We start from the raw sequence: 25,210 nt of genomic DNA on the forward strand, positions 1-25,210 counted from the left end.
GGCTGCCATGGATATATGACTCACGTATAGGTTGCCTTGGACATAAGACTCACACACAGGCTGCTTGGAGACATCACAGAGTGCATAGAAATCTACCCATATTCAGAATCGGAAGTATTTATTATGGGAACTTGTAGATGTAATTCAGTGTAGATATCAGACAAGAACACAGAGCCGATTCAGAGAAGAAATCCAAGAGGTCAGAGCCAAGAGCCTCACCCTTCCTGATTCAGGGATCCTCCTCAGCCCAGAGAGCTCTCCGAAAAGGAGCCCTACTTCCTGTGTCTGTCTCGCTAGTCTCCTTGTTCTGGCTTCTGATTGGTTGTAAACCCAATCATGTGACTGCCTCGTCACTGCCTGTATGTACTGCCCTCCAGGTCCTTAAAGGCGTACGCCACCACTGCCACCCACTTGCTATGGCTCTAATAGCTCTGACCCCAGGCAACTTTATTTATACCACCACAGGAACTTCTCTGTATACAAAATAGGGTGTCATAACAATCCACTCTCAGTTCTTTGGTATACAGTTGTAATTGTTGGTTCTCTCTTGAACTTTAATCTTTCACCCCATGAGTACATCAAGAAAAGAGGAGAAAACTGAAACTGTTCCCCTTGGTTTCTTTCTGCTGACTCCCAATTTGGAATGAAGAAGAACAGGAAAGTCTTTGATAGAAAGAAACACCAACTTTACCGGGAGACCCATGCTATTCCAATTTCTCATAGTGCTAATAGCTAATACCTGCTCCCAGGTCATGTACTGACATTCCAGCAAGGTTTTGCCAATAGCTTATTTATGCCAAGATTGGAATTTTTGTTTGCACCGTCATAAACAAAAAGGCGGAATTCATCTTGCAAATTAGAATGTAATTTGAAGGGAGTGTCTGTTGAGTAACAACCCTCCCCGCCCCCAAATTCCCCATCTCCTTGTGTAGTCCTGGCTGTCCTGGAACTCACTGTGTAGACCAGGCTGGTCACAAACTCACAGAAATCCACTTGCTTCTCCTTCCCAATTGCTGGGATTAAGGGAATGTACCAACATGCCTGATTTGGCCTGAATTAAGGATGTGAATATTTATGAAGTTAAAGATTCCCTCAAGTAATCCAGAGTTGGGAAGTATAGACTTTCCACTCACCGTACGTATCTTAGCCTGAGAGGCAATTTCAGATTACATTTACTATCTGACAAGCATCATAACCTCTCTCTCCCTTTGGGTTTTATCTTCTCTTACTTTTTATATTTCCTCTTTACCATCTATAAGTTAGCAGCAGAGGTCACCCTCAACAAGTTGATTGCTTTGAAAATTCCAGCAGAATAAAACACTGCTTTTTTGGAGACTCTTCAGCTACCTTATTGTTCACAATGCCTGGTATCTTTCTCAGACCTCTTTACCCACACTGTTCTTGGGCTATATGATTACTTGGATGGCACAGACAAGCTTTGCTGCTTTGCTGCTTACTAAAGGTCTCTGAATTTTCCCCAACACAAAGCGCACTCTTCCTTTTCCATGCGTAACTTTTGAAATTAGGAAGACTTGTAAACTTAAGTATTACTGAGGAACTGAGTATACCATGGAAGTTTCTTTTATTTGGTGATACAGTTCAGCTGATTTAACTGAATCTTTAGAAGTTGGTATACATTCACATTTTAATTAAACCTGGAGCTTGTATAACTTGTATGTTTGTAGAGCTTGTATGTTGGAAAATTCATTGTTAAAATTAAGTAAACAATTTTACATTTTAGCATAAAGGCCCTATCGTTTTTTTTTTTTTCCTTTGTTGACATTTAGTTTTTGAATTTCAACACAAAGCCATTCTTCAGTGGCTTCACCCCCGTGCTTGTTTATATGAAGTTTTTGTTCTGCTTTTTAGGATATAATGGTATTTGTTGAAAATTCAGTGGTGGCTCGAATAGATGCCGTAACTCTGTGCTCTGACCAGCAATCCCAACTGAAATGTAATGTTAACAGAAATGGCCTGGAACTGTGGACCCCACTTAGGAAAGATGTCATCTACTCTGAAGATCTCCAAGGGCAACTTGCTGTCTTGGACAAAGCAATGAAAGGAACCGTGGCCACTTACCTAGGTGGCCTTCCAGGTATTTCCTTACCTTTTTCTTCAGTTCTAAAAACATGTTTTAAATCAAATATCTTTTGGGGTTTTTTTGTTTGTTTGTATTGAGATAGAGTCTCTTTACATAGGTCTGGCTGTTCTGGAATTCACTATGTATGTAGACCAGGCTGGCCTTGAGCTAAAAGATCCACTTACCCCTGCCTCCTGGGTGCATGCACTATCATGCCTGGCCAAATTGATAGTATCTTAAATATAGAATTTTAGTAACACAGCATTTAAAGAAGACAAAATTTCCAATATCCTTTACACTTGTTTTGGAGGTTTATACCAGCATTTTATTGGTGTGTGTATTTGCAATGGTCAAGTAAGGCTAGTTGATTTTTGCGGCATTTGGTGATCTATACCAGAAAGAATATGTCATTTCATTTCATTCTCATCATAATATTATAAGCTCAATACTTACTCAGTTTGTTCATCACTTATCCAATAGTTGTTCACTCTGTATTTAATTCATCAACTAAGAACATCTCGGGGAGAGGGGTAGTGGGGAGAGCCAGAAGGAGTGAGGGAGCAGAGCTGTTGTGATGCATTGTATGAGAGATTAGTAATAATAATAAAACCCCGTATATCCAGATAAGCAGAAAGCAGTGGCTTCTGCAGTGGAGGAGGCTTTTACAATTTATTTGAGGAGGCAGACATTAAACAACTCACTAAGGAGATACCAAAATAATCAAAATTGTCATGAATTCAATGAAGAAAAATTACAAATCAAGTTTAGAGCATGAAAATAAGGACCTAACTTGGTTGTGGGGCCAGGAAGAATCTCTCTGAATTAGAGATTAAAAACATAGATTTGATATTTAAAGACTTAGGTGGTAGGAGTGGGTACTGCAGCGTCCATAGGTAGAATGCTCAGTGTGTGAGCACAGAAGGATATGGAAGTATGGCTAAGGCATATTGAACCAAGATGTCATGCAGGATGAGTCTATAAAACGGCTAAATGGGTGACTTATAGAGTTAGCTTAGGGTTTTGTTGTGAAAGACCTGGGTGTCATTACACTGTTGAAGGCAAAGGAGTGGCATGTAAATATTAAAGTTACGAAATGTAATTCTGGATGAACGAATAGAGGGGGTGGGGGAGCAAATGTGGTTATAGTTCACTTGAGTTCAGAGCCCATGGAGTTGCCTGAGGACGTAGTAATAATAATGTCAATAAACACATTACACTGACCAATGCATAATAGTCTGAACACCATCCAGGATCCTCAGATGTATCAATTATTTTAATGTTCAGAATAGTGATGTGGAAACTATTATCTTTACTTGGCAATAAGGAAGCTGCTGGACTAGGGTGGTAGCATCTGTGATTGCATAATTGCATAGAGTGAATCCAGTTAAGATATAGAAATAGTATCAATAGAATTTCATGATTACAGGACAGGTAGGCAAAAGAATAACTCTTGAGCATTTGACATTAATAATTCCACAGGAGGATTGCATTTTTAAAATGGGGAAAATTGGAGAAAAGTCAGGTCCATGTTTAACAATATTGTACCTATGATATTGGCATCAGCATTTTTAAAAAATCTTTTAAAAGCCAAACAATGTTTGGCGAAGATAAATTTTAAAATACTCAGATTTTCTTTATCTAGAATAAAATTCCAGTTTATTTATATTTATTGTGCTTTGAGTTTTCTTTTCTTGTTTTAAATTTATTTATTTGTTTTACATACTGACTGCAATTTCCCCTCCCTCCTCTCCTTCCATCCTCCTTCCCATCTCCCCTTACTTTAAATGTTAAAAAGGAGACACAAAGTTATTTAGAAGCATTTTCCAGTCCTATTTATGGATGATTCTCCTGAGGAGAATTCTGGATTCATAATAACCTTTATTTTATTGCTTTAAATGCTCAAGGTCTTAATGCCCTACATACAGGTCTCCTCTTTGTAGTAGTACTTTCTCGTTGGGACCACCAGCCCACAAATAACAACACAGAGACTTATTATTAATTATGAAAGCTTGGTCATTAGTTTAGACTTATCTTATTAGCTCTTATAATGTAAATTGACCTGCTTTTATTAATCTATGTTCTGCTATGTGACTTGGTTACTTCTACTCTGTACTCTGTGTCTGACCTCTTCAGTGTCTTCTGCATGCCTAGATTTCTTCTCCTCTTCCTTTTTCTACCTGAAAATCCCACCTAATTTCTTCTTGCCTAGCTATTGGCCACTCAGGTCTTTATTAAACCAATCAGAAGGTGCCTTAGTCAGAGACACATTTTTAGGGTGTACATAAAAAAAAACACTCTCTGGTATTTTGGAGAATGGAAGGAAATGGGTTCTAAAAGTTAGAGGCAGAAAAGGTACATAGAGTTCAAGTCACCAGCTTGGTTAGTTATAAGGAAACATGATTGCAGTTAAATTGGATGAATCAGTGAACCCTGTATTGAGACTTACTCACAAATTAGTTGAATGCAATTTCAGGAAATCAAAAAAACAATGAATTCATTTGAAAGACATAAAACTACAAAATTTGCAATAACACTAAGTATAGTTGATTTTAAAGAAAAAATGAGAGGAGATTAAAATTGAGATATTTAAGAGCATAACTACTACTTGAGTAAATTATTTATATACAAATTAATCATGTTTAAATTCCTTGATTCCTTAATGAAAATTAAGAGGAAATTGAGTCTTGAGTTTTTTAAAAAAACTAATTTCTGTTTATAATTAATATATAGTTATTATATGTATTCTGAGGGTAAATTAGTGTCATAGTCAGTGATATCATTGTGGTTAAAATAATCCATAATCAGTGACATCAGCCAGACTTGAAGAGGATTCCTAAAAGATACATTCAGCTCAAACATAGGGATTCTATCATCGTGTTGCAGACCTGAAGGTAGGAGTTTTGAAGCATCAATTTTTGGCATAACGCATTTTGAGAAGGAAGTACAAGAGCTAGTGAATGTCCACTGTGAATTCAAATCCATGAAGGAGAAATGCCAAAGGAGAGGAAGGAGGTGGGTGTCTTGGACTCCAGTTCTTAGGAAACCAAAAATGCTGCATGAGCCTTGAGGATGAGACTTGGTAATGAGAGTGAAAGTGCAGCAAAGCCCCGCGGCGCTAACGACCTTACATGACTCACCAAGGACCAATTCCAAATGTTATTTGGTAGGACAGTATTATCACATAAAAGTCAGTCCTTTATTATGACTTGCTTTGATGCTCAGCCAGAAACTATTTCTTGGGAAATATAAAAATCTGTTTTTGTTCCAGGAATTATAAAAAGTTGTGTTTGCCATGACATTTACAAAGGATGTCTAAGACGCCACAATTTAGAGTTGAAGAGACAACCCAATGGCACTGAAAATGTTGCTCACATTTAAAGAGAAACCGATGCATATTATTTTATTAGTGAATGTGGAATATCATAAGTGTGTGCTCTTTTCCCTTCTTTACATGTGCACATGTTCCTTCAGCGTGGTTGAAAATGATTGTCTTTATGAAATCGGAAGAACTCATGATTATGCTCAGCTCCGAGCCCAGCATAGCATGTATTTGCTGAATAGATTCACATTAGTCATTTTTTTCTGGTAGGATTAGAATTTGTTTGGCATTGTGAAGTTTGGGTAATTCTTCTAATTGTAAACAAATAAGATGCTGCAGCACTAGACTAACCTTGAGACACTGTTTTGACAGAGATTCCCTTCAGTGCCACCCCAGTGAATGCCTTTTACAGCGGATGTATGGAGGTACACATCAACGGTGTGCAGTTGGATCTGGATGAAGCCATCTCTAAACATAATGACATTAGAGCTCACTCGTGTCCATCGGTTAGGAAAAGCCAGAATAACGTCTAAAGTCTGTTTTCCATGCTTATAATCTCCCTTTCCTTGTAATGATGCTCACGTCTCTATCACCAGCTGGCAGGTGTTACCTGGGATGTGCAATGCTTGAAACTGTGTGGTACTTTGTCCTTCAGATTTTTGTTATATAAATCACATTTTTAAAAAGTTTGGCTTCCATTGCAGTCTAGAAATGAAATAATGAAAACACACGAAAATTTCAATTTATTTGCTATAAATGACACTGCTTTAGTTTGTTATTTTGAAAGTAAGATTTCACCATCATTGAACTGGTATTGAAATACCTATTTTTCTCAGAAAGCAAGGTGGTTAAACCCAAACAAAAGCTTGTGTGACTACATGTTAATAGCTGCAGATAGACACTGTAGTTTTGCTGTTGTGCCCCACCTCACCACCATGAAAGCCGCAGAGCTGATAGCATCCTGAATGTGAGTTGAGTGGAAAGTCTCACAGCTTATTCCAAAGTACTTCCTTGGAGTGGGGAGCAGCTAGCTCAGGCTTCATCTTCCTTTTACCTAGCTTTACACTTGAGCCAACACCTTCCCTGAATTAGAGAGCAAGGGTAGGTTTTGACGGGAGCAGTGCTTGAATGTTGCCTCCAAGGCACTGATTTCTATCAGAAACATCAGGTTAAGCTGTAAGGGGTGTGAACATTGGGTGGACACATTTCTCAAACATGGCTGCAGAGGCCACATGAGCTCTGAATCTGAAAGGCAGCTGTCCTTAGTGGTGGGAAGGAGAGTAAACATGTGGAGAAATCCATAGTTTTCCTTTACTCGGGCTTTTAATTACTGTAGATGGCTTGAATGTGATTGTTGAAGTAGAGTAGCTTTTTTAACAAATAGATAATGATAAGAGGGATGCTGGAAATGGTTATGTTCTATCTTTGTAATGAAGGAAGTACGGAGGTGAGTTTGTCAAGTATTTGCTGGTAGTGCATTGTAAGTGGCAGGCTATTTTGCTGTTCCTGAATCAGTCATTTCAGGTGTGTGTCAGACATTTTGTTGCTGTCTGAGGAATTAAATTTTATTTTACTGTAGATATTTTACACCACATGAAAAATAATAAAATGATATGTATTTTTAAAGTATATGGATAATGTCTTTATTTGAACAATTCACAGCATAAAATTATGTAATGCGCATCTCAGTCTTCGTGTAGCATAGTGGAAGTCCAGCTGAAAGATTGACAGGTCTGAAATATTGGGTGGGTGGTTATAGTGGTTGGAGGGTGGAGCTCAGAGAGGGAAGAAGAGCAAGACTAACACATACCTAGTGTCTTGTGCCTGCTATATAGATGTATGTTTTCTTATGGAATGTAAGTTTTCTCCTGCTATGTGCAATAGGTGTTGAACAACAGCAAGAGAATACTGATTATGCCAGTATAAAAAGAAGATGGGACTGGGAAGGTGGCTCTGTGGATAAAGTGCTTCTTGTTCAATCATGAGGACAAATTGAGTGAGCACTCACCAAATACTGGGTGTGGTGGCCTGTCCTGTAACCACAGCATTAGTGGAGAGAGACAGAAACAGGGTAAATTCCAGGGGCTTGCTGGCAGCCAACCCAGCAGAAACTAGCTCAAGGTTCATGAAGAAATAGTATCTCCAAAAATGAAGATGGAGAGGAATCGAGAAAGATACTCTATGTCCCCACATTTGTATGTCCCCCACTTCCCCACAGACATAATACACTTAACACAAAGGAAGTAGTAAGTATGATCAAAATACATTGTATATATGGATGGAATGTCATAATGAAACACAGAATTGTGCATAATTAATTAAAATATGCCAATAAAATGAAGGCACAAGACAAGTAGAGAAATAAATGAATTTTCATTTTGGAGATTCTGTACTTCTCATTTAATAATGTTATATACTAGAGCAGCCATAGGGATCAATTACTAGTTTCCCATCAGAAGGAAAAACCTCCCTACAGTGAGATCTATAGGAGATCAAAAAAATTTGCAAATCTTATATATTTTGAGATACATTATTACTTACCTAGAGCGAAAGGGTCAGACTTTCAGTTAGAATATTTGTTTTGGTCATAGATTTTGATATTTGCTATGAAATAGGAATGTTTGTTGGTGGAGGTTGTGAAGATCTAAATTCAACTGGACAGGAAATGATTCTTATCAGTGCTTGATACATACTCTCGAGTTTCCAGTCACTGGAGTTTCAAAGCATTTTTTTTTCAGGTTATCCTAGGAAATCAAAACAATGTGCTTCTGTTCGGTGCTCCCATATCAAATCCTTTGCTCCTTAACAAGACTGATTCAATGATCTTTCACATAGTTTACCTGCTAAAACAACTTTCAAACTTCCAGAGACCTTACCTTTGAAAATTGGATCTTCTCTGGAAGTGTCAGGGTGTAGTTACTCTGGGTTTGTGTTTTCAGAGTATAAGGGTTCGGTGAACTTCTCTGGGCCAGTGTCCTGTGAGGTTCCTGTGAGACATATTCATATAAGCAAGATAATGTGATAATGCTTAATGGAACTATGCAAATGGCATCATTGTCTCACTTATGTAAATTGAACTTTGAGCTAGATATTGTCCTAGAAAAACCACAGAGAAAATGTCTTGCTCCAGCTATGGTGTATTTAATCCAGATGAGCTGATACACGCACAAATAATTCAAATATTAGTCTGAGTTTGGTAAGGTCGGTAGCAGAGAACTAAACCTCTGTGGGGGATTATAAGGAGGGGGAAATGAGTTCCCAATGGAAGGGTAGTGAGCTGTTGACTGTCTTTCCTAGTGTCTCCTCTGATGCTCTCACTGATAATCACATTCCTTCAATGTTCGTGAAAACCCTCCTTCGCTTTCAGATCTAAGTTTTTACAGATTAAAAGGCATAGATAGTCAACCTCTACTTTCACAGGGTTCACCACTGCGCTTGTAAGCCTCAATCCAGGCTGCTTATTAGCTTCACAAGATCAGAGGATTCATGTGGAAAACCAGAGTTCTAAACCACATCTTACTTCATCTTACGCTATGTGTTCCTCCTCTCCTTCCATCCTGAATCCTGTGGACATGTGAGTGTGTCAGTATGCAGAAGGATAGATGTGAAACTAAATAATTCTGAAAACAAGGAAAGGAGGCTAGAGGGGAATGGGTGATGCTGCAGCTGCTGTTAGTGTTGTTCATGGTAGTGCTGGTGGTGGTGGTGGTGGTGGTGGTGGTGGTGTGTGTGTCTTATATGTAAATACAGGTGGGAAGCCATAGATGAAGAAAATAAAACATTAGAAAGGAAAAGGAAGGTATGAAAACTGATTCATTGAGAGATTTAATAAGATAAAGAATAAAGAATGAGAGAAGAAACAAGTGATAAAAAAGATAACGTGAAGGATGTGTGGTAGGGACAGAGAACAAACAGGAAAATAGATGAAACATTTGCTTTTATGTAGATCCTTAAACAGAAGTAAACAGTGACAGATTGAGAGACATCAAGGAGAAAAAAAGGTCGGAAAGAGATGGTGGTAAAGAAGTAGGGTTATGCTGGGTGGCGGTGGCGCACACCTTTAATCCCAGCACTCGGGAGGCAGAGCCAGGGGGATCTCTGTGAGTTCGAGGCCATCCTGGTCTACAGAGCGAGATCCAGGACAGGCACCAAAACTACATGGAGAAACCCTGTCTTGAAAAGAAAAAAAAAAAAAAAAAGAAGAAGTAGGGTTATAATGAATGCTCAAAATGCTCAAAAAAGTAAACGAAGAAAATACTAAAGAGAGAGAGATACAGAGGGGTACACAGACACAAACAGAGATGATGAAAAAAGACCAGATAAGCATAAGAGATGAAAGTAAACATCAGGGAGAGGGAAAAAAAAGATGAGTACAGAATCGAAGGGAGGGAATACAGGAAGAGCAAATGAAGAGAAAGAATATCAGAAGAAAGATAACAGGGGCAGATAAAGATTAAAAGAGAAAAGAGAATATCTTTGAATGAAAAGCAGGAAATGGACAAATGAAAAAAAAAGGTGTAGGGGTCTTTTGCAAACACCAAGGCCAAAAGTGTAGCACAAATCTTAAAAGATCTTATTAATAAAATCAAACCCGGGAGACAGGTATTGGGGTGAATGCTGAGAGATCAGAGAAACAGAACAAACCACATCCAACCTCACTTTGCCAATTCCTCAGCTGATCTTGTTTCCTCAGACTGAAAACCTCTGAGTCCTCATCTGAATGGATCCCAGCTGAACTGCTGCTAAAAGCCTAAAAGCTTAAAAGATTCTAGTTCCTGGTCCTCACACCTTACTATACCTTTCTGCCATAATTTCCTGGGATTAAAGGCATGTGTCTTTCCCAAGCAAGTTATGAGATCTCAAGTGCTTGGGTTAAAGGTGTGTGTCACCATGCCTGGTTGTTTCAAGTGTAGCTTTTAACTTACAGAGATCCGAATGGATCTCTGCCTCCAGAAGGCTAGGATTAAAGGTGTGTGTGCCACCATTTTCTGGCCTCTATGTCTATCTAGTGGCTATTCCATTCTCTGACCCCAGATAAGTTTATTAGGGTGCACAATATATTTGGGGAACACAATATCACCACACAGAAGAGCAATGCCTTATGTGATGCCAGAAGGAAGTCTGGTTTAATAGGACTCAGAGACTGGTGTTGGTTCAAACTTTGAGAGTCTGACACAAGGCAGTTTATTTTAGGCATATTTGGGGAAACGTTTCCTGGTGATGATGAACTCAATCATATGTGTACAACAAAGCTGAAGACATGATAACATTGAAAATCTTTCTAAAGTATGTGACCTGTTCCATAGAGATGGGTTCTATAGTTTGACTACATGTGACATCTTAAGGGTCTGGGAAGGATCTGGTGTAGACCCAGTCATATAGATACCACAAAGGTTACCAGGCTATAAACCACCTCTGCTCCCATTTGTAAAGTATATATGACACTCCCCATAAAGATGGGTTCTGTAGATTGACTAAGAAACATTGTTCAAGATAAGTGTCTGGAGAGGATGACTAATAAACAAAAGTCTCAGGAAGTCCAGTGTCATACTGATAGCGCAGAGGTCACGAGGCTATTAACCACTGACTTTACCATCACCCAGAAAGCTTCTCTAGTCACTGGTCTAAAGTTAAGTCTTTGTTACCACTAGAGCTAGGCAGTGTTGGCACATGCCTTTAATTCCATTATTCAGGAGGCAGAGGCAGGGGAATCTCTGTGAGTTTGACATCAGACTGGTCCACAATGTGAGTTCCAGAGCAGCCAGAACTACACATGGAAACCCTGTCTTCAGAAACCAAAATCCAAAAACCATCAAAAAAAAAAGAAAGCAAAAGAACTACAGTTCAGCCCTTTTTAGAAGTTCATTGCTTTCCCGACCACTGATCACTTTGCTTTATAACCAAGCCCTCTGGAGGGTTGCCAATGACCATCGCTATGTATTCCTGCTTACTTTCCCTGACCAGGATTTTTACTTTATTAAGTTAGTTATTTTGTAGCTCTTACCAATGTCTTTTGGCTCATTTGTCTTAATATACTTAGCTTGTGTTTATTAAGTTTATTTGTGTGTTTGTTTGAGAGAGGATATTGTTATGTAGCCCATGATGACCTTGAACTTGCTATCTATCATCTTCTCAAGTACTGGAATTTTAAGTGTGTGTCACAATACCCAACTTGCTTTATACATTTTTCATGCCGATAGGGCAGCCATCTCTACCACTATTTAGATTCTTCCCAAATCAAGCCTCAAATTCTGCTGTGTAGCACTTATTTATAACATTTATGCATAATGTACCCTGTGCTGTTATTTTACAGTGGCTCTCATTGAAGATTATATCATTTTTAAAGAAAGGATGAACACCCAATGCACACCAGTAAATAGCATTTCAAAAGCAGCCAGTGTTTTTGAATAAAAAGTAAACTCCATTACATATGTATCATTGTTTACTTCCTCACCAGCTAGATTGCAAACACTTCAATATGGAGAAATGTATTCCATTTATCTTTTGGGATCTCTACCTATTGCTGGAATATCTCTTAGCCTACTGAAATACTGGTGACTTCATGGAAAACTTCGGCTCATCAGAATTATGAGGTACAAGTGGAAATGAGAGGAAGAACAAGGAATACAGTAAAAAGAAATGGGATGTGAATTTTTTACTTTCTTTTTTTAGTTTGCTGAGATGAACTGTCATGCATTTCATTACCACTTCTTCTAGAAACGTGTCTCAATAACAGAATATTTTTGAGTATTTACAGCAGAGCATTGCCTGGAGAAGAGTGGAAACATGAGTGCCATTTATGCTTGTGTTCTGTCTTCAAAGAACGAAGAATGAGCTACCCCTGCTTAAGATCGTAACCCAGTGATTTAGGAGAAAATGCATTGGAGTCTAAAGAGATATCACCAGGCCAGAAAGATATTGGCACGCAAACATACATCACATTTTTTCTTTTCATTCTTGAAATTTTGTGTCTTGGGCAAAAACAGATGACTCATATTACTGCAGAACATCCCACACTCACAAATCACGCCAGAGCTGTCTCAAAGGGAATCCTCAACTCAATGTGTCATTATTTTCAAATGCTCTTACAGAAGGAGTGTTTCATCATGACTTTGACATCTCTGGGAATAACTGAAGTGAACTCTACTCAGTCACAAAGGGAAATAATCACAATTATTTATATCTACCAGACCTTTATTCATCCCCCCGACTTAAAAACGATTTAACTCCATATTTTTGTACATTTTATATTTTTGCCTGCAGTCCTGCTTTTTCTCCCTGTCTGCCTTTAAAGATAAACTCATATTTCAGTCTCTATTTTGTTTCATGCCAATAAAGTCAAACAGAACCCAAACACATGTTCCTCTTCTTTGACGACCTCTACCTTTTCCATTTCTGTTGTCTCGCTTGAACCTTGACTGAAGGACGCAGCCTCTCACTTCTTCTCATGACTTAGCTTTGCTGAGTAAAATTCATATAAAATAAAATATTGATATTTTAAGGTCATTCTATGGTGCCTGGTAATACAATGTGTTTACTAATTTATTTACTTTGCTCTAATTCATCCCCTAAGTTAGTGTTCTCCAGAGAAGCAAAACTAATAGGATGGACTATCTATCTATCTATCTATCTATCTATCTATCTATCTATCTATCTATCTATCTATCTATTTATTCATCGTCTCTCTATCTGTCTGTCTGTCTATCTATCTATGCATCTATGTATGTGTGTAAGTATGTTGTATGTAACTATCTATCTATCTATCTATCTATCTATCTATCTATCTATCTATTCTATGTATGTATGTATGTATGCATCTATTTATCTACCTATGTATCTATGTATGTATCTATCATCTATGTATGTATGTATGTATGTATCTATCTATCTATCATCTATCTATCCATTCATCTACCTACCTACCTACCTACCTACATAAATATAGATATAGGTAGATGGATAGATCAAAGGCAATTTATTAGAGGAATTGGCTCAAACAATAATGCACAACAATTCTTTCCTATGACGTGTTGCTAAAACAACAACAAAACAAAAACAAAAACAAAGACAAAAAAACTAGAAAATAAGAAAAACCAGGCATGAAATTAAGTTGTAGTCCCAGTGAGTAGATAGTACAATTCCTAATTTCAGACTGATAACCTGAGAACAGAAAAGTTCCTTCAAGTAAATCCTGGAGGTCACAGAACTTGGAACTATGATGTCAAGGCAAAAGGCAGGTCAAGCTGAGTCATCATTTCTCTGCCTTTTGTTCTGTTAGGTCCTTTGATGTGCTGAATGATGCTGCCTGCATTGGTGGAGGTGGACTTTGCCACTTTTATTGATTCAAATGCTGAGCTCCCCCAGAAATACTGTCATAGGTGCACCAGAAATAAATGTTTTACTCCAGTTTAGAAATGACAGGAATTTGTTTCTGTAAGTTGGCATGTCCAGTTACTGGCAAAGGGAAGGGACCATCTGGCCTCAAGCTGGTACCTTGAGTGTCATGTCCTTTCTTGGTGGATAAGATGAGGAAAAGGGTCAAAGGGTGGGTGACAGCTTTTACACGGGGCCCTGGAGAGTACCTCATCTACGCTGTATTTTCGATTGGATTGCTCTTGTGCAGGTCTTACTCATATTAACACAGCTGCTGTGAGTTTCTGAGTGGTAGCCATATCAAGTACAGAAGTTTGCATTTCTCAACGCTCTGCCCTGACATATGGCTCTCACGTTCTTTCTGCTTCCTCTTCTGTGGCGTTCTCTGAGGCTTTCTGATGGGGGAGGAGAAGGTTGAGGGAGATATGCTATTAGGGAGGGGCTTGACGCTCAGTCTCTCAGTCTTAGCACTTTGACCAGTTCTGCATCTCACCTTTGCTACCACTGTAAAAAGAAGGCCCTTTGAACCACAATTAGGAGCAGCTCTAGTCGATGAGTATAAACCTAAATACTTAGAAGGCACTTTAACAATTTGACTATTTAGCAAAGCAACAATAGTGGGCACTACCCTTGGACTTATGACTTCCACAGCTGTGGGCTTTTGACCAGTATTACAGCATGAAATTCTCTAATATGGTGCAGGTCTCAAATTCAGTCAGAAGTTCATAAGTTAGCCCATAACAGTCATGTCGCTATTGCAAGCCCATCTTGCCTGCCAGGCCAGTCTTGTAGCATGCATCATGCAGTGCTGTGTGCAACGGCTGATACCTTTTTTCCCCAGCAGCTTGCAGACTAGCAATGTCTAGCACTACAGAATCTAGGCATCAGGGAGGAATTTCCTGGTTGATTTGAGATGGATTTCTCTATGCTCTGCAGCCAAAGTGTGAGATGTCTTCAGCAATAGGGTCTTATCATGTGGTTATGGTGAGTAACCAATGGTAACAGCAGCAGCCTGTGTTGTAGGAGGCCCATGGGGGTATCCCTGACTGATAATTTATAGGGAGGTATCCTGTGCCTTGTACTGGAATTTGTATCAGTCAACCTGTCTTCTGGGAGCAGCATTATTCACACAGGCAGAATAATTGTGGTCAAATTTTTTTGAGTTATATTTTCAAATAAGCTTACTACATAGTGGGTTTCCATAAGAAATGTTCATGCATAACTTTGTTCTAGATAACTTACCCATGACTCTGTGTTGTCCAGCATTCACCACCCCCATTCACACTCAGTACATTCATTTGCATCTCACACTCCAAAGATCATCAATGAAAGCTTCACTTCCTTCACTAGATAACTTTCTAAGGCTCTCCTTTTTAATCCTATAACACTAATGTTTGAGCATATTAATTTGGGGAAACCACTTAGAATATACCTTGTGTTGTTCGTTATTCACTAGGTTGTGGATCTCGGAGGAGACATGGTAGTTGTGCATTCCCAAGTGTGGTGGTATTGTGTTCCCCGAAATATCGTGCACACTAATAAACTTATCTGGGGTCAGAGACAGAACAGCCACAATATTAAACACAGAGCACCTTTAATCCCAGAAAGTGAGCCTTTAATCCCAGGGAGTAGTGGTAGAAAGCAGAAAGGCATATAAGCGTGAGGACCAGAAACTAGAAGCATTTGGCTGGTTAAGCATTTGGCTGGTTAAACTTTCAGGCTTTTGAGCAGCAGTTCAGCTGAGATTCATTCTGGATGAGGACACAGAGGCTTCCAGTCTGAGGAAACAAGATCAGCTGAGCAGTTGGCCAGACCTTCTAAGATTCCTGCTACATCTGGTGCCCAATGTTCGTGATATGAATTCATGAAAAAGCTGCTTGTCTGTGGCCTTGTGGGCCCCAGCTCAGGCCCAAGCTACACTCGGCTGGTTGTGGTGGCACACTGGTTGGATTTGCTGAAGGAGGCAGAGGCAGGAGGATCCCGAGTTTGAGGCCAGCCTAGGAGGCTTGCTAAGGAGAAGCTTCGGCCGGGACTGAACCACAAACAGTGGTGGGACCATGGAGGCATGAGAAAGGAACAACAGCTGCAGAGAGACATTGGATAATAGAAAAAAACTACAGAATTAAATCAGCCTATATACTTTAAGGATGTGCTGACCTCAGAATGGAAACCAGGATATGCGTTACGTTGGGGACAAGGTTTTGCTTTTGTTTCTACAGGAGAAGATAAGCTATGGGTACCATCAAAATTGATAAAAGGTTCGATTTGAACAAGAGAGACTTCTTAATTAGAGGAGGTGATAGTTCATCAACCAGCATGAACATCCAATTTAAACTAACTTATACCAGTAACACATGCCTTTTCATTTAATCAGATAATAACTTGCCAAAAAGGAACCTCCCCAAAATTAATCTTGGGAAAAGGTTTTTGTTTTTTGTCTTTTAGGAGAATGAAGGCTAAGGAATCTGAAGAGACTGAACAAATGATACAGGACTTGACAATTCACCCAAAAATTTTCTTTTCAAGATTCCCTAAAGATATCTTCACCCCTAGAAAGCAAAAAGAAAAAGAGAATATAGACATAAGATAGATCATCAAATCTACTCTGAGAAAAAAGATAAAGAAATAATAGGATAAGTAGGTAGATCACTGAATCTACACTGAAAGAAAAAGGGGAAGATATAAAAATGACAAAAGGTAGAAATTAAATCTTCTTTTAAAAAGGAACTACTTGTTTTAAATAGGATAAGTATTGAAAAATTTTTGTCTGAATTTGTCAAATGTTACTGGACTGGATATTGGTTATATATTAATGAGTCTGTGAAATGTTAATGGACTAGACATTGTTAATATAATTCTTGACTGTATATATTGTATATGCTTATTGGATAGTTTTTCTTGTATTAGTTATAAGCTTTTTTAAATTTTAGACAAAAAGAGGGGAAATGTGGTATTGTGTTCCCCGAAATATTGTGCACCCTAATAAACTTATCTGGGGTCAGAGACAGAACAGCCACAATATTAAACATAGAGGATAGGCAGTGGTAGCACACGCCTTTAATCCTACCATTCCAGAGGCAGAAATCCATCTGTTCAAGGATACAGGCAAGCATGGTGACTCACGCCTTTAATCCCAGAAAGTGAGCCTTTAATCCCAGGGAGTGATGGTAGAAAGCAGAAAGGTATATAAGGCGTGAGGACCAGAAACTAGAAGCATTTGGCCTGGTTAAGCATTTGGCTGGTTAAGCTTTCAGGCTTTTTTGAGCAGCAGTTCAGCTGAGATTCATTCTGGATGAGGACACAGAGGCTTCCAGTCTGAGGAAACAAGATCAGCTGAGAAGTTGGCCAGACCTTCTAAGATTCATGCTATACCCAAGTGTTTCCTGCTCTCTGCCTATGTTGGCTGAGAGGCTTTACCAGCCCCAGTAGCTCCATCAAAGAAGTGGGTGGGAGTGACCTTCAAAACCGAAAGAATAAACTCCTATTATTTTAGACAACCAAGTTTGTGATAATTCATTACAGTGCCCCCAAGAAAGGAAAATAAAGCCTATGTCCTTTCACTGCAGAGGCAGTAAATAAGAACATTGTCTTTCAAACTGGTCACAGTTTTTTAAATTTGTCTGTTTCTATAGGTAGTCCCATTATGTATTTTGAATCACTTATTAAATACCGCAGTACTCTTATAAGCAGGTAACAAATACCTCCTCTTTGCTTAAAGCATCTCAGCCGGGTTTCTGTACTTGGTGCCTCCAGTCTTCCTTTAAGCAACAGATGTGCCTATGAGGCTGACCATTGCGTCCTCCTTGGATAACCCAGAGTGAGATCCTTGGAACTCACATCACGTCCTCCACAAGGATTGTAGATTCAGGATGCTTTCATTTACAGAAAGCATTCAGGCCTATTATCCATAGCTACCCTGCCACAAAACTCACAGAGACTAAATTAAAAATTTCTACAATTGATAGGCACTTAATGTGTGGCGTGGTTTTAATTATATCTTTACCACCCTTCATTATAAAGCCCTGTTGACTAAAATTTGTCTACTTGGGAATGTGTTTTAGTTTCCACAATAAGTACTCATGACAAAACTAATATTGCTTATTTCATCTTTAATATAAAGCCATACATATACTTTAGAAAATCACTATGTTTAATGAAAGCTGTACAATTACTGGAACTTTAAGAGTAAAAATTTATGTTTAGGTTTATATTCATGCAGACTTTATATCTGCTGAGAATCTGATGTCTGTTATCTAATAATTAATTATTGATATTCAATAAATAGAAAAAAGAAAGGAAAAAATTGAGGATTTTAGCCTTTGGAGTTGATTCACATTTTCAGACTTTACATTATAAACCAATATGACAAAATAGCATTAAGATAATATATAAAGGGAGTAGAATTGAAATCTCTCTTTATATCTGATGCAAACTACATCATTTCACTTACTACCTTTTAGGATGAGAAAAGGCAGTAACTGTATACAGTTTTTACTACATTTCCAAAATATTTTATCTCTAGAAAAACAAATCTTAGTCTTTCATAAGTTAAAAATGACTTCATTGAAATCCATAATCATTTTATTATCAAACTGAATTTTTGATTTCTATGCTTTGCTCTTAGAAGAAAAACTTTTACTTGTGAGATAGAAATCCATTTAAATAAGTTTATTCTGATCAGGACTTGTGTGAGTACAAGTCTGAGGGGATTTTTTAAAAAAGGTTCAAAGGAAGGAAAAAGGCTGAAGGGAGCTGGGCAAACGTTTATGTTGTTGGGATGATAGTCAGATGATGTAGTTAATCAAAATATGATACTCTGGGGTTAGAATCTCCAATTAATGCTGTTCCCTTTGGCCCACTCCTGACACAGGCTTCTACACTTTCCCATTCATGAATTAGATTCTGGGTTAGGTAATACAGCCATCATGATTATGGAGCAGCACATTTATTCTAATTGTGATTCTGAAAGTGATTTTTAGGAATAATATGACGTTGGTCAACTGAAAGATCTCCTTTCCCCCACTTTTTATTATTAATTAAATTTATTCATTTATTTTACATCTGGACTGAAGTTTTCCCTCCCCCTTTTCCTCCCATCTCCTCCTCTGTGTCTGTTCATATAGGGCAGGCCTTCCTTCCATGGGTGTCAACAAAATATGGCATATCAAGTTGAGGTAGGACTAAGACCCTCCCCTTGTATTAAGACTGGGCAAGGCAACCCAGTATGAGGAACAGGTTCCCCAGAGCCAGTCAAAGTATTAGATAGGCCATGTTCATACTGCTAGGAGTCCCACAAGTAGATCAAGCTACCCAACTGTCACACTTATGTAGAGGGCCTAGGTTGGTCCTATGCAGACTCCCTAGCTGTCGGTCCAGAGTCTCTGAGCTCCTATGAGCCCAGGTTAGTTGTTTCTGTGGGTTTCCTTGTGATGACCTTGACCTGCCTGACTTGTACAATCCTTCCTCCCTCTCTTCAACAGGATCCTCTGAACTCAGCCCAGGGCTTGGCCGTGGATCTCTGCATCTGTTTGCATCAGTCACTGGATGAAGGCTCTCTGATGACTATTGGGGTAGGCACCAATGTGGTTACAGGAGATGGCCAGTTCAGGCTACTTATCCACTATTGCTAGGAGTCTCAGGTGGAGTCATCATTGTAGGTTCGTGGGAGTTTCTGCCTGACCCCCAAATGCCTCCCCATCAAGACGCCCCTTTCATTACTCTCCCACTGCATCCATCACCCAACCCCAATCTCTCATGTTACTAAGAGACCTCTTGCACAAGATACTCAGAATATTAAACAGCCACAACAGGAGAAATGCAATTTCCTCCCTGTGATCTTATCAGCTAAGCTAACTTGTCTCTGATTTGAAACGCACTTTCATCTTGCTTATAAAGAAGTGCTTAGGCTTAGATCTATGGGATCAGGATACTGCAGCCGATCTATTTTCTAGGCTTTTTTTCTATGGTTTCTGACATGAGAAAAAACAAAAAACATGCAGTGTTTTTTTTTGTTTTGTTTTGTTTTTTTGTTTAAAATGGGGCTAGTAGTACAATGCTTGGCTACCACTAGGTGGCGGTACATGAATGTCCTATAAGTGAAAGGGCCCTGTATATTTCAGACTAACAATGTAAATTATGCACTTAAAACGTGAATGCATTCAAATACACTTCTCCTAGTGCACAGAACATCATTCATATTAAAATATTGTGAAATTATGCCCATCCTATTGAGAATTACTCCACCGAAGAGCGATAAAAGCAGGTATGTGTTAAAGACATTAGCTTGGTTTTCTTTTTAGAGCAGCACATGATCAGACATTTATGTTCAGGAGAAAGAAAACCGCATTAACTCTTCAATTGCTGAAAACTCTTGTAAAATTAATTATTTCACTTCTACAAGAGGTCTTTCCCCTATAGAATTCTTTCAGGACACCCTAGAAAGGGAGCATGCTGAATTATATCACTGTAATGATAGATTTAATAAAATACTGAAGTTTCACAACAGATGGAAAATAGCATTATTATTTTTTTTCTGAAGGGGAAACTCTGAAGTCAATGTTTGTATCAACCAAATGGGAACACAATCAATAGGTAGGAGCATAAATATTTTAAAACATAAACGAGGAAACAGAAAGTAAATAAGACATGTTTCATTATTTATATGAGTGTTAACTCTCATTATATTTGTCCTTAAAGTACAGGAGCAAAAAAAGAAGGAAATCATTTCACTGATTCATACATTTTTAATGACACTTTATTTCCATTGTTATATTTGCAAGCACATTATTACCTGTGTATAGTTTAAGAAATATTTTAGTTTATGCATCATACAGTAGGCATGGTCACAGGCCGTGGCTTCATTTAATTGGAAAATGTTTCTGTTACTTCATTGGTTCCTCTTGCATAGTAGGAATTCAGATTTCCAATCTTTGTGCAGTACTTTTTTCTTCCTCATTAGTTTTGTTTGCTTTTAACATAGCTGAACAGCAACCTTTATCATTCATTGTTTGACTCTACTTGAACCTCCACGTTTTCTGAGTTTCACTGGGGGTGTGCATGGCCATTGATATGAATTTCTTTAATCTTTGGAAAGTATCTTCTGGCAATGCAAAACATACAGAGAGCTCCTAGTTGTCTGGTGGATGCTTCTGAGAATGGACAGCCATTGGTCTGGTTCCCTTTCCTTGGCTGCATAAACTTCACCATATGCAAAGCCACAGTGGGCATCTGTTTAGAGAAGGCAGAATCTTGTCTGCTGTGATTTCGTCTTTGAGTAAGTCTGTTTATTCTCTCTTGTTTCCTTCAATCCCCTCTCTCACTTTTGTGTACAGAATATCTAAGCTACAGAACAAGCTGTGCTTTTTCATTCTCTGCCTTCTCTCCTCATCCCTCCATCCTTATTCTTTCCTCCCAGTTTTTCTTCTGTCTTTTTTTCTTAATATTTGAATTGGAAGTTTTTAAGGACAGATGAGAATGAACATGCCAATAGGGAAATGCGCTATTGTCAAATTGAGGTCTCGAGAGACACCGTAATGAGCATCAATCTGAAGTGATTTGGGACTAGATTGCATGGTTATTACAGGCATATGTAAACCGTATGTAAATAAACTTGTGACCTGCTTGCATATTGATCTTGGAAGTCATAACTAACTTCTTAAACACTGCTCATTCTGACTACCCTGAACTTTATCTTCAGCGTAGAAGATTACCTCGATTAAAAATAACAACAATATTTTCATTTCAATTGCTTTCAATACAGAGCCAAAGTAAGCATATGTGGGCTGTTGCTTCACTCTGTCATCCTCATTTGTTTGGCCACTTAGTAATGAGCTTGAATTTTCTTTGAGTTCTAATTCTAAAATGATGCATGTTGCCACAGTGAGTATGCGTTTTTATGGAGCTGGCTCCATTTCCCCGTCCTTAGGACTGGATGATTGTGTTTCCTTTCTGGATGAATTAGAGTAGTATATTTGAGATTATATTTCATTAGTTTTATTGCTGCTTGTTAAGGTTTTATTACCCTCTCTGTTTTATATTTCAGATTGGCAAACATTCGCCAGTGGTGCTAAGTGACTTGATATATATGAATCATAACTTTGTGACTGAAGAATATGCTGTCTGCAAACAGAGTGGGGCATTGGAGGTGATATTTTATAGTGACATTAAGCACATGCATTCACAGAACAGCTCCTATTCAGAGAGAAGCAACTCTATTTCAAGTTTTCTTCCATCCTACTTGAAGGATTCAGCATTTTTCACAAGTGGTACATAATGTGCTCTAAATAAGAATTCATTCTTTCTGAACAGTTATCATTTATTGCGTGTAATTGTTCTCTATCATGCAGCAACAATTCCATCCTGTCTGTAAAGCAGTCTAGCAATAGAGGAAACCAGAAAACCTTCATGTTTTTTTTTTCTTTTTTTTTTGAGACAGGGTTTCTCTGTGTAGCTTTGCGCCTTTCCTGGGACTCACTTGGTAGTCCAGGCTGGCCTCGAACTCACAGAGATCCGCCTGGCTCTGCCTCCCGAGTGCTGGGATTAAAGGCGTGCGCCACCACCGCCCGGCCAACCTTCATGTTTTTAGGTTGATGTTTCCTTACTCAGTTGAATGAAAAGTTAAGCGGGTTTAATGGACAGTTGCATGTCACATAATTTGTGTGCTACCAGACAGATTGATCAGAAAGTACCGGTTCTTCCACAGTTAGCACTCCAACTCCTCTAACCCAGTTGAGGGCAGTTTCTTGCTCTATAAATGGAGGTGAAGAATATATGCTCCCTGAGATACTAATAGTGATGACTGAAACAAATACAACCATCACCAGAGAGATCATGATTCAAAAACACCACCTGAATTTGGGCTTTTACTTAAGAGGTTTCACTTGTAAAATCTTTTTTTTTTTTTTTCAGAGCAAAAGTAGTGGTTATGTTTCCAGTTAAGAGATTACGATGGTATGCACCCACTTGTGATCACTCAGTCTACTGAAAAATGATTCACCTATGAATCGTTTTGAAGCACATTGTTATTTTTGTGCTTTACTAACCTGAAACTTGTTAATGACATAAAAATTCTGCCGAGCTAAGTGCTCAGTTACCAAACAACCTAGAATGCCTTAGGTATTTCAGAAAAAAGAAGTGTGTTTTGCATTTTTACATGGTTGTCTTTTATTGATAATATTATAAGACACATTAAACAAAGGTGGATTATTCATGAAATCCAACTTCTCCACACAAAAGCAAGTCAGTAAAAACCAAACACACAAACAAAGAACAGCAAAGCGCCAATGTGTGTGAGAGAAATCAGGCAACCTGGCAATATCAGCATCTTAGCCACAGAAGCAACAGAAACTTCATCCTTGTTTCTCCCGGGCAGAGCACTATGAGTGCCCCAGCTTTCTCCTCAGAGAACAGAGAAGGAACGAGAACTGGAGAGTCTAGTAGTCTTTACAACTTGAAGTAAATAGAGGGAATGATATTTAATTTTCCACTGATTCCCAATCCCTAGGGATCCTAGAAGAGAAATATCTGGAAACCTCTAATTATCTTCGGAAGACTTAGGAGTTTGAAGGCAAAACCAAACACCAGGACAGCAAATTGTTTTGAAAGTAAACAGTCAAGTGAGCCAGGTTTACAAGGAACTGTGTACATACCCCCTGCTCCCTGCCCCATCTCTTTCTCTCTTGCTTTCTCCTAGCTTCAGACCTCTACAGAAAGTTCTTTCAGTTCTCATACCACTTTGATGCTATGATGGATGAATAAATTACACGGGCAAAACTAAAGAAAAAAATGGGAGGAGGGAGTTGTCATGTATACAAAAACAAGAAGGGCAGGAACGATGCCAAGTGAAGACCTGAATTCTGGTTGCCAGAGGCCACTTAGAAGCTGGGCATAGCAGCATGCCTCTAATGTTAGTGCTCGGGAAGGGGAAAGTGTTGACAGGAAGACTCCTGGAGGATGCTGGATAACCAGTCTAGCCAGAACGGCAAGCTCCAAGTTCAGTGAGAGATGCTATCTCAGAAATATAGGTGAAAATAGATAAAGGAAAATGCCTGCCTTGACTTCTGGCCTCCACATCCAGCACACACAAGGACCACAAATGCAGGTTCAAGTACCCACATGAACACATATACACACATAATTTTTTCTTTAACTCTAAAACCCAACAACGTAAACAAACTCAGGGAGAGAAGGAAAGTGAGACAAAGACCAAAGCCTGTGTGGGATGCTAGGACTAAGTGTAGCACATAGTTGACAGTTGAGATCATCAGCAAGGAAGATTTTTATAGCTGATGCCCTCCATGTGGGGAATGTGAGTAGTAATAGGGATGGTGAGAATGGATATTTAAGATGATCTGTGGTTTTCAAAGTGTGTTTCCATCTTGTCGTTTTTCAAAGGACATCTTTAAATGATTTGAATGTCTTGTAATTACTTCTGGTTATTGTATTGTGTTTCTTTTTACCACAAGTCTAAACTGAGCTTGGATCACATACACATGGTGATGACTGAGGTTGCTCTGTATTTTTGCTAGACATCTGGTTGCTGAATTTAGGGAACTCTTGTGACCATTGAACATATCTCTTGGTAGGGAGCACCCAGGCTGCATTTGCAGGCAGGGATAGGAATAGAAACACAATGATGCTCTTCTTCATTTTGATAGAATGGCATCTATAGGTTGATAGGTTTGCCATCCTAGGACAAAGTCACTTTCCTGAATCATCAGTCTCTTAGAAGAGACAGAAAAAAACTTTTGTTGAGTGTGGGAAAGTGAGCATGAAAGAAGAGTCTAGGCAGGAGGCCCGACTCAGTGCCCCCGAGGCAAACTACATGCTTCCCAGATGCTCAAAATGGAGGCCTTGACGTTTCATTGAATTTTAACATCAAGGCTCTGCTCCTCTTTGTTTTGTGTTGAAAGAAGAATGACTGTGGTCAAAAGAACAATAGGTTTTAGCTAGTGTGCTTTTGCCAGTACTAGACATGGCAGTAGAGATCTTTTGTACTTATTCTCCTGTTTGTCAAGCCTTAATACTATTCCTCATTTTCTCCTGGATGTAAAAATAATGACTGAAAACTCAACACATTTAAAGTTGGACTCTGACTTTCTTTTTTCTCCTGTGAGTTCTCCTGTGAATTTTCTTGCTGGCGGGGTGGGGGTGGGAGGAGGGGTAGGGTGGTGGTGGGGTGGTGGTGATGGTGGTGGTGGTGGTGGTGGTGAATCTATTAGTAATTGTTCATCTGGAAGGAGTAGGGCCCCAAGAAACGCTCCTCTATACATACATCTGTCATATATTCCAAATGATCCAAAAATCTATAAGCATTATTTCCTTTCCTCAGTGACTGCCCCTTATGCTTGAGTAACCTTTGAATATGTATGAATGTGCTGGCTCATAAAAAGTTGTCATTGTGACCAGAGCCCCGTCCCAGGTCTCTGGACTTGGGGCAT

The 25,210-nt window shown here is 38.9% G+C and overlaps 1 protein-coding gene across 3 annotated transcripts in view; it reads left to right on the plus strand.

Moving 5' to 3' along the window:
- Pros1 (protein S) overlaps positions 1-24,828 on the plus strand; it is an 85,692-nt gene extending 60,864 nt beyond the window's left edge. For 2 of the 3 annotated variants that reach the window (XM_052740958.1, XM_052740960.1), the window contains exons 14-15: positions 1,870-2,095; positions 5,772-7,028. In XM_052740958.1, coding sequence (XP_052596918.1) covers positions 1,870-2,095; positions 5,772-5,932 — 387 coding nt within the window. In that variant the 3' untranslated portion in view covers positions 5,933-7,028. Of the gene's footprint in view, positions 1-1,869; positions 2,096-5,771; positions 7,029-19,252; positions 19,343-21,813 lie in introns of those variants that run through there. The other variant, XM_052740961.1, reaches the window with a different exon arrangement.
- Positions 24,829-25,210: the final 382 nt, after the last annotated feature.

This window comes from Peromyscus californicus, unplaced genomic scaffold (assembly GCF_007827085.1).
Source record: "Peromyscus californicus insignis strain IS unplaced genomic scaffold, ASM782708v3 Scaffold_16__1_contigs__length_79575227, whole genome shotgun sequence".
NCBI lineage: Eukaryota > Metazoa > Chordata > Mammalia > Rodentia > Cricetidae > Peromyscus > Peromyscus californicus.